We start from the raw sequence: 10,792 nt of genomic DNA, 5'->3' as shown, positions 1-10,792 counted from the left end.
ACTTGACAGCTAGTACTAAGTTACCGGAAAATAACGTCGGCGTAAAGCTGGCGTTGTGAAATGCGTAGACAACTGCAAAATTCAAAACCCTACCCGCAATCATTGATTTTACTAAGTTGAGCTTTGGTCGCACATAGCACTAGTGGCAATTGCTATGGGGGCACTGCAGATATTGATCGCACCACCAGGTGTAAAAGCCTCGTAACAGAGAGGAAAACTAAGTCACCCATCTTTTCCACAAAAGAACCGTATATGTCCTCCACTTTTACGAGATACATAATAAGTGAGGAGTCACGTGTATTAACGAAGTGCGGGCGGTGTGACATTGTCCCTGCCTGGTGGCCTGCAACTGGTGCTGTAATCACACATGGTCCCAACAGCCTTATGGTTGCATCTCGCAGCACCAGGAACGACACTTTGGCTGTGTTCCAAATCTTACCCAAATAGATCCGAGTTACTCCGGTGGGTCGTGTCACGTGACAACACAGATTGAAAAGTGCTGGGCACGGGTAGTTTTTGGAACGCTGAGGTACAAAACTCTTACCCTGGATTAAGATCGAGTAAATTGCCCTTGTCAGCCTACAACTCTACAGTTTGGGTTGCTTCACTGGGGTTGCCACTTTCATCCTCGAAGGAACATAAGCAGTCAGATAACCAAACCGTCGGTTACCTAAGTGCAATAATGCCGTTTCGAAAGCCCCTTTGACGGCATCTAAGCAGCTCGCATTAGAACAAAGCCTATTCCATTCCTACTCTATTCTGGGCAAAATGTAACTACTAATTTCATTCCCATTCCATTCCAGTGCTGCCACCATTTTATTTGCATTCGATTCCAGGGTTGTGGAAGTGCGGAATCGTTCCAACTCTGGAGTGGCAACTCCTCAACACTGGTGATAGTCACCAAGGCACCCAGTTCAGTGTGAATGCTGTCCTCACAGCCCATCCAAAGCTGTTATTACTGTAACAAACTCCAGTACGACGAAGTAGTTGAATTCGGAAGCCTGTTGTGCAGATTTGTACCTTGCATTGTTTCCGGTATTTTTTATTTCTTTTGTATTTTATAATGGACAACAACCGTTGTAATCTCGGTATTGTTGCCAAACCTGAAGGTTTTATCATCGGTGCACTTTTAAATAAATACATATATGCCACAGCCGCAGCTCAGCGATGAGCACTTACACTGCGACTTAGGTGTTTCGTAAGTATTCATTTTGATTGCGCGATAATGATGTTTGTCTTCTGTTAGAATTAAAAAAAAAAAAAACAATATTCAACATGATGGATAATTTTGGACACCCGTGGCATGTGTGATCTGAGCATTTGTTCTTTTCATCTGAAGTGTGTCTCTTGCTTACTACCTATAGAGTATACGATGTTGTGGGCGGAAAAGATGTTGCGACCGACTCCGAGCAATAAAAACATTCTGTTTATTCTCATGTCGTTGAGCTCGTGGTGACGAGTATGAGTAGCACTGTCATCTTTGGCGATGCCAAGGCTGAACCGATAGACTGCCGCAGAGCTATCGCCCTCAGCTCTGCACTGTGAGGAATGGCACGATTTTGTTGAAGTGATTGCGGCTTCAGAGAGGTGTCGTTGCTGTTGACATGTACCGCAAGCAGGATGACATACTAGAGAGCAGGAAAGAGAGCGTTTGGAAGCCGTGCATGGTAGTTGACGCCGAGGTCAGGAAAGGAGGCAGCAGACGGGGGAAATCGACCGTGTCGTGCTTTCAGTCCGGCTCGATCAGTTTGGAGTGTACAGCCTCGGACTGAAAGGGGGATGCCGGCCGACTGCGGGGCCGATGCAACATCCCCTAAGATGAGGAACTGAACTAAGAGCGAATGCCTGACATGGCAACGATGAGGAGACCCTGGTCGGCTAGCAACATGCCTTGTGAACAGTGTCAAGATGTCGATGAATATTCACTTGCCAAGCCGGTGGGGCAAGCAAGGTGGTCGCAGCCCATTGCTGGGAGATGCCGGTGCTAGATGCGACAGAGCAGAGGTGGTTGCGGAGGCGCTGCAGATGTGGAGGCTGAGAAAGTTGAATATGTGCCTACTGCATTTTCGTCCGAAAAGGCAGAGCCATTGCTGTGCCCTTGGCCACGAAGAACATTCCCCTGGATAGCAGGTGCTCGGAGTTAATCATCATGTCCAGGTCACCAATCTGTAGCACTTTCGATCTTGAGGACGGAAGAGACGGTGCAACAGACTCTGAGTTTAACTGTGAAAACATTCTCTTTATTCTCGTACCGTCAAGCTCGTTCCGACGAGTAGCTTGCTTTTATACACTGCAGTCATTAGCATTATAGTTGATCTAAGTATTTTGCAACACTATTAATACGGCAGATTGGGCGAGTTGGTACGGCATAATTACGAACCAGCGCACAGGTAGACCAGTTACTCAAAATCCAAATACACAAAAATATACACTCGCACAGCGCTGATGTGAGTTTTTTGTGTTTGGATTTTTGGTAACTGTCTACCTGTGCGCTGGTTCGTAATATTGCAACACTGCCGTCTTTAGGCGGTGTGGAGGCTGAACCGATGGACTGCCAGAGGCCCATATCTGTATCTGTTTCATATACTGAATGCCTTTTTGCACGGCTCTGTGTTTACTTTTGTCTTCCAGATTTTTACTGCTCACTTGTTTTTTTAATTTTATTTAGAGGATACTACTGGCCATTGAAGGCCCAAGTAGAAGTGGGGTACAACATATGCATTCACACACCTACAACAACAAACAAATAACACGACATTAAGAGGTTTACAACAACTAACCAGCAAATATACAGGATATATATATTTAAAAGGGGGGGGGGGGGGGCGGCACAGCATGCATCAAGCAGCATGTAATTCAATCATTTGTAATAATAGATGTGAAATTTAAAACTCATATTTAAGATTGAACATTATCAAACAAATGTGAATTTAATTAAGCTATAAATTTTATATAGACTGTTACTTTTTATACAATTTTGTCTAGATTTGTCAGGATACAATCTGCAAGTACGCACAAAGTAACTGGAAAGTTGAAAGAAGCAAATTAGAGATTGCAAAACCTACTTCTCAATAGATATTTTTTTCCCAAAGTATTTACGTGATAGTGCAGCTGAAATAAGGCTCCTTTTTCAGTTTTTTTTATTTGAAACACCTTAAAAATACATTGTTTTCTAAGATTTTTTTTTTTATTATTATGCTTGGAAAATTAAGTTACCGATTGTGTTCAGTTTATTCTAAACTATATATATGAAATTCCAGAGTGCTTTTGTGCATAACAGTGGCTAGATAAGGTTTTTATAATTTCTGATAAAACAAACTGACTAGTTTCTCTTTAGTGACCGTTTCGCCAAGGTGACAGTAGAACAAGTAACGGATCCCGACGTCAAACTGCAGGAATTTGAGATATATGTTTTCTTAGCGAATGCACGCCACTGTTGTGACATATTTGAATATCCTTATCGCTTGCTTGGGCTCAGCGGGTAATGCAGGTCGGCACTAGCGTGAGTATAAAGGCTGAACTGCATAAAGCGATTTAGCGAGCGACGGCGACAGCGACGAGTCAGCGACGTATTACGAAGATTTCTTACTATCGCTCGTCGCGTCACTCGGTTTTTGGATTTCTAGAAAACATCGTTCCGCTTTCATGCGGCTTGCGTCGTCGCGCGAGTGACCGAGCGTCAGCGAAGCGGGTCGCCGTCGCTGTTCTCGTCGCTCGCAAAATCGTTTACATTCGGTTTATACTTCACGCTGTCAATAATATCGACTCGAGCGCGCATAATTTCATTTCCACGGGAGCGCGTGTAAATCAAACCCTAAACCAAGACGGGGGCTGCAGCCAGCAGCTTTGAGAGCGTCATACAATGGATTATAGTTTGACAGAAGCAAGCACACACTTCGCTAGCGCATTCCAGCCTTGAGCGCTCGAACTTCCGAAAACGAAACCAGATTTTGCTACATTTTGGCTAGCTCGAAAAAAATTTTTTTAAGTATAGGGTGTCTTTTAGCTATAATCTAGACTAAGAGAAATGTGTACCTTCCCAAATTATATTTATGTCGCCGTACTATATAAGTAATAATTGTGTAATATCGTTACGTTCATATAAAATACGGGGGGTGTCACCGGACCTTCGTCTGAAACAAAAAGTCTGCTATATATACCGAGCGGGTTTCTATTGCAATCGAGTAGGAGTGTCGGGTTGTTAGTGCCTCTGTTCGTTGTTTGTGTATGTAGATGTTTGTATGTTGATCTTGTGGCATGTGTTGTGATGTATGTGTTGGTATGCTGCCGTCCGGGTTCGAGCGTGTCACTTCCACAAATGCCAAAATGTCCTTAATTTTTGTAGTTTTCCGCATACTCACTAGGTGGCGCAAGGAGCCGCCCAATTTTATTTTAGCTTTGTTTGTACATAGTCCATTTATGTGTAAGGAACCACACCACATAGCTACAGTCTAGTAGAAAAGTAACCGCGTGTTTAAATGGCGCATAGCGCCGGCGTTCAGTTCGTCTTCGTTCGCTGGCCGTTTCGGTAGCCGATTCGTACCCGGAAAGCCGCAAAATTTGCGTACACACGAGATATGAGTGGATACGTCGAAACGTCGCGTACAACTTTGCTCGCGGTAAAGAGGTGAGCGGGACGTCGGTAACGCCGGTCGGGTAGGGTAGGGTCGGGTCGGGTCGGTGTCGGAGCTATTCGTCGTCGCTCGCGGCAAACGGGCTTTTTCAATAAAGTTCATGTCTGTGGTCGCGAAAAGATAACTGCTGTGGAAATTACCCGGCGTCGGTGACAATGCAACCGGCTTGAGGCCTCGGCGATCGGCTGAACCGCCACGCGAACGAGACCTGCTCGATGGGGAAGCACGCTGCTGGATGCAGTCGATGGTCGCTCCCACTGTCGCGTAATCGCCGTAATGGATACGGCTTCGGCGCTTGGGGGTGAATGCTTGCGGTAGTTCAGCACGTATGGACGACTACGAACGAACACGTGCAAACTACGCTTTCGCTGCGGCGAAAAGCCGTGTAAAGCGCTGGGCCTCGCTCGTCGAACCCGTCTTGCGTCAAACGGCCGCCATTGTAAAAAAACACCCCTAGACGTGTGATCGCAGAGCGAAGTACACGTCCAAAGATGTTCATTTTACACGAGACCTCGGGTGCAAACGAAATACACCGAGCCTCGCGTGTAAAACGAACACCATTTGGGGAGTCCACCCTGGGACAACGGTTTACACGTCCAGGGGTGTACTTTTTCGCTGTGTGTGTACGAACAATTTCAGGCCAAAGCGGCAGAAAGCGCGGCGGGTTATCAAGGTGCTACAAAGCCTGGCCGTGATCGACGGACTGCAACTGCTGCGCTGGGCTACGATCAAGTCATCGATTCCTGCCCGCCGGTGATTGGCCGACAACACTACGAGCCGTGCGCTACTCATCTTCAAAAGACGACTGTCTTCACTGTGTCCGTCATTTGGCAGCGGCGGCGGCAACTGCGTCACGTACTAAATCTACGAACAATTTCAGGCCAAAGCGGCAGAAAGCGCGGCGGGTTATCAAGGTGCTACAAAGCCTGGCCGTGATCGACGGACTGCAACTGCTGCGCTGGGCTACGATCAAGTCATCGATTCCTGCCCGCCGGTGATTGGCCGACAACACTACGAGCCGTGCGCTACTCATCTTCAAAAGACGACTGTCTTCACTGTGTCCGTCATTTGGCAGCGGCGGCGGCAACTGCGTCACGTACTAAATCTACGAACAATTTCAGGCCAAAGCGGCAGAAAGCGCGGCGGGTTATCAAGGTGCTACAAAGCCTGGCCGTGATCGACGGACTGCAACTGCTGCGCTGGGCTACGATCAAGTCATCGATTCCTGCCCGCCGGTGATTGGCCGACAACACTACGAGCCGTGCGCAACTCATCTTCAAAAGACGACTGTCTTCACTGTGTCCGTCATTTGGCAGCGGCGGCGGCAACTGCGTCACGTACTAAATCTACGAACAATTTCAGGCCAAAGCGGCAGAAAGCGCGGCGGGTTATCAAGGTGCTACAAAGCCTGGCCGTGATCGACGGACTGCAACTGCTGCGCTGGGCTACGATCAAGTCATCGATTCCTGCCCGCCGGTGATTGGCCGACAACACTACGAGCCGTGCGCTACTCATCTTCAAAAGACGACTGTCTTCACTGTGTCCGTCATTTGGCAGCGGCGGCGGCAACTGCGTCACGTACTAAATCTACGAACAATTTCAGGCCAAAGCGGCAGAAAGCGCGGCGGGTTATCAAGGTGCTACAAAGCCTGGCCGTGATCGACGGACTGCAACTGCTGCGCTGGGCTACGATCAAGTCATCGATTCCTGCCCGCCGGTGATTGGCCGACAACACTACGAGCCGTGCGCTACTCATCTTCAAAAGACGACTGTCTTCACTGTGTCCGTCATTTGGCAGCGGCGGCGGCAACTGCGTCACGTACTAAATCTACGAACAATTTCAGGCCAAAGCGGCAGAAAGCGCGGCGGGTTATCAAGGTGCTACAAAGCCTGGCCGTGATCGACGGACTGCAACTGCTGCGCTGGGCTACGATCAAGTCATCGATTCCTGCCCGCCGGTGATTGGCCGACAACACTACGAGCCGTGCGCTACTCATCTTCAAAAGACGACTGTCTTCACTGTGTCCGTCATTTGGCAGCGGCGGCGGCAACTGCGTCACGTACTAAATCTACGAACAATTTCAGGCCAAAGCGGCAGAAAGCGCGGCGGGTTATCAAGGTGCTACAAAGCCTGGCCGTGATCGACGGACTGCAACTGCTGCGCTGGGCTACGATCAAGTCATCGATTCCTGCCCGCCGGTGATTGGCCGACAACACTACGAGCCGTGCGCTACTCATCTTCAAAAGACGACTGTCTTCACTGTGTCCGTCATTTGGCAGCGGCGGCGGCAACTGCGTCACGTACTAAATCTACGAACAATTTCAGGCCAAAGCGGCAGAAAGCGCGGCGGGTTATCAAGGTGCTACAAAGCCTGGCCGTGATCGACGGACTGCAACTGCTGCGCTGGGCTACGATCAAGTCATCGATTCCTGCCCGCCGGTGATTGGCCGACAACACTACGAGCCGTGCGCTACTCATCTTCAAAAGACGACTGTCTTCACTGTGTCCGTCATTTGGCAGCGGCGGCGGCAACTGCGTCACGTACTAAATCTACGAACAATTTCAGGCCAAAGCGGCAGAAAGCGCGGCGGGTTATCAAGGTGCTACAAAGCCTGGCCGTGATCGACGGACTGCAACTGCTGCGCTGGGCTACGATCAAGTCATCGATTCCTGCCCGCCGGTGATTGGCCGACAACACTACGAGCCGTGCGCTACTCATCTTCAAAAGACGACTGTCTTCACTGTGTCCGTCATTTGGCAGCGGCGGCGGCAACTGCGTCACGTACTAAATCTACGAACAATTTCAGGCCAAAGCGGCAGAAAGCGCGGCGGGTTATCAAGGTGCTACAAAGCCTGGCCGTGATCGACGGACTGCAACTGCTGCGCTGGGCTACGATCAAGTCATCGATTCCTGCCCGCCGGTGATTGGCCGACAACACTACGAGCCGTGCGCAACTCATCTTCAAAAGACGACTGTCTTCACTGTGTCCGTCATTTGGCAGCGGCGGCGGCAACTGCGTCACGTACTAAATCTACGAACAATTTCAGGCCAAAGCGGCAGAAAGCGCGGCGGGTTATCAAGGTGCTACAAAGCCTGGCCGTGATCGACGGACTGCAACTGCTGCGCTGGGCTACGATCAAGTCATCGATTCCTGCCCGCCGGTGATTGGCCGACAACACTACGAGCCGTGCGCTACTCATCTTCAAAAGACGACTGTCTTCACTGTGTCCGTCATTTGGCAGCGGCGGCGGCAACTGCGTCACGTACTAAATCTACGAACAATTTCAGGCCAAAGCGGCAGAAAGCGCGGCGGGTTATCAAGGTGCTACAAAGCCTGGCCGTGATCGACGGACTGCAACTGCTGCGCTGGGCTACGATCAAGTCATCGATTCCTGCCCGCCGGTGATTGGCCGACAACACTACGAGCCGTGCGCAACTCATCTTCAAAAGACGACTGTCTTCACTGTGTCCGTCATTTGGCAGCGGCGGCGGCAACTGCGTCACGTACTAAATCTACGAACAATTTCAGGCCAAAGCGGCAGAAAGCGCGGCGGGTTATCAAGGTGCTACAAAGCCTGGCCGTGATCGACGGACTGCAACTGCTGCGCTGGGCTACGATCAAGTCATCGATTCCTGCCCGCCGGTGATTGGCCGACAACACTACGAGCCGTGCGCAACTCATCTTCAAAAGACGACTGTCTTCACTGTGTCCGTCATTTGGCAGCGGCGGCGGCAACTGCGTCACGTACTAAATCTACGAACAATTTCAGGCCAAAGCGGCAGAAAGCGCGGCGGGTTATCAAGGTGCTACAAAGCCTGGCCGTGATCGACGGACCGCAACTGCTGCGCTGGGCTACGATCAAGTCATCGATTCCTGCCCGCCGGTGATTGGCCGACAACACTACGAGCCGTGCGCTACTCATCTTCAAAAGACGACTGTCTTCACTGTGTCCGTCATTTGGCAGCGGCGGCGGCAACTGCGTCACGTACTAAATCTACGAACAATTTCAGGTTGGTTCTAACTTCCCTTGACTACTAGTGTTGCTGTTGCTTTTGCTGTCGCTGCTGCCAAGCCTAGCGTGTTGGTTGTGTTCATTTTCATTGTTTTTCTCTATGTCGAAAGACGTAGTCAAACTGTTGAACGAATTCAAGGATGAACTTAAACAGGAGCTCAGGATGTTCAGGGAGTCACTCGAGAGGGATATCAGGACAGAGTTACGTGATATACGTGCCGATTTGAAAGAGTTAACGGAAATAAAAAAAGGAATGAGCTTTATTAACGAGGAGCACGAATCAATGAAGCAGTCACTCGCTTTAATCAAAAAAGAAAACTCTGGCTTGAAGAAAGAAAACGCTGAACTGAACGGTAAATGTGGCGAACTGGCCAGAGCGCTAAAGGAAACCGAAAACAGATTAGTCAGCTGCGAGCAATACTCACGCAACAACAACCTCGAGGTGAAGGGAATCCCGAAGGACCAAGCAGAAAATGTCGACCAACTGATAAGTAAACTCTGTGAAGTAATCGGCGAGCCGATAACCAAGGCAGATGTTGAAGCATGCCATCGGGTGCCGACAAGAGATAGGGAAAAGAGCAATATCATTGTTCGCTTCCAGAACCGTAACAAGCGAGACTGTGTCTTGGGAAAGGCAAAGAAAAAACGAATCTCGTGTTGTGACCTTGGCCTCTCAACGGAGGCTCCAGTTTATGTAAACGAGCATTTGTGCCCGTATTTGAAGAAACTGCTTGGGATGACGATATCTAAGAAACGTGAGCATCGTTGGCTATATGTGTGGGTCCGAAACGGAAAGATATTTGCAAAAAAAGCGGGCGACACCCCTATTATCACGATTTCGAAAGAGGATGACCTGAATCAGATTTGTTGAATAATGTTGGTTCTTTTCTGCGAGTGTACTGCATCATTATGGCAGAGAACCTTGATGTGTTGACGCCTGACCAATTGAATTTTTGATGAATAGAAGAGGTAGAAATACTTTCAGTTTTTTTCATTTAAATGTACAGTCTGCCAGGACCAAGGGAGATGACCTAATGATGCTTTTTGATTCCGTTCAAAGTTCATTTAATATTATTATGTTAACAGAAACATGGTATAAAGATGATGATGATTTTTTTGTACTTCCTGGATATAGCCACTTTTATTTAAACCGTGGGTATGGACGTGGTGGCGGTGTCTCGTTGCAAGCAAACTTTTCTGACCTCGAAATTCTTTCCGATTATTCTATCGTGACACGGAACTATGAAATACTTTGTGTTAGAAGAAAACGGGACATATTTTCTGTTTTGTATCGTCCACCTGGTGGAAACGTTGAAGTATTTTTAAATTTTTTAGAAACATTATTTTGTTTTGCAAATGAGGAAGGATGTACGCTCTTTCTTGGTGGAGATGTGAATATAAATCTGCTAGAGCAAACGCGTCTTAGAGATGAATTTCTTACTTTACTTACGTCTAATAACTTTTGTAATGTCATTGTCCCTCCCACTCGTGTCACAACCACGTCATCAACATTGATTGATGTGTTTGTGACGAATTGCGAGGAAAGTCTCATCAGTGCTGGTGTTCTAGGTTATGGTCTAAGTGATCACTTGCCAATTATTATGTTTATACACAAAACTGTGCCCCAGGCCACTGAGCTTGTTAATGAAGATAAGGAACCTACTAACATGACTCGAAGTATAAATCCCACTACATTAGAACAATTCCGATTAATTATTTCTAATACTAATTGGGACTCTGTATTCTCTGCAACAACTGCCAATGAAGCGTACAATGAATTTTTGAATATTTTCAAAAATATTTACGACAAGTGTTTTCCGTATAAACAAATAAAACAGTTTAAAAAAAACCGCAAGCCCTGGGTAAATAGAAAGAATTGGAAAATGATTCAGAAAAAAAAATAAACTCTATAATGTCTTCCTTAAAACAAAAGCACCTGAGGACCTTGCTCTTTTTAAACAATTTAGAAATACATTGAACAATGCTCTACGTCAGGCAAAACAAACCTACCTTAATAATTTATTCAACGAGTCATGCATGGATAGAACAGATGTGGTATGGAAACGGCTAAATGATGTATTAAAACGGTGTCCCTCTAAACCAGCTATACACGTAATGCAACGAGATGGGGTAACATTGCAAG

General features: G+C 47.7%; 1 protein-coding gene across 1 annotated transcript; it reads left to right on the top strand.

Annotated features, from left to right (window-relative positions):
* Nucleotides 1–8,633: 8,633 nt before the first annotated feature.
* Nucleotides 8,634–9,584, top strand: LOC121833290. The gene has a single exon (XM_042286447.1). The coding sequence runs from the start codon at nt 8,750–8,752 to the stop codon at nt 9,518–9,520; it is 771 nt and encodes a 256-aa protein (XP_042142381.1). The 5' UTR covers nt 8,634–8,749; the 3' UTR covers nt 9,521–9,584.
* The last annotated feature ends 1,208 nt before the right edge of the window (nt 9,585–10,792 follow it).

Source organism: Ixodes scapularis, unplaced genomic scaffold, assembly GCF_016920785.2.
Source record: "Ixodes scapularis isolate PalLabHiFi unplaced genomic scaffold, ASM1692078v2 PGA_scaffold7__128_contigs__length_106722199, whole genome shotgun sequence".
Taxonomy (NCBI): Eukaryota; Metazoa; Arthropoda; class Arachnida; order Ixodida; family Ixodidae; genus Ixodes; species Ixodes scapularis.
This window is presented reverse-complemented; position numbering and strand designations above follow the sequence as displayed.

Excerpts from the sequence above, each read along its gene's own strand:
- LOC121833290 (XM_042286447.1), top strand. The coding sequence starts at position 8,750 with ATGTCGAAAGACGTAGTCAAACTGTTGAACGAATTCAAGGATGAACTT.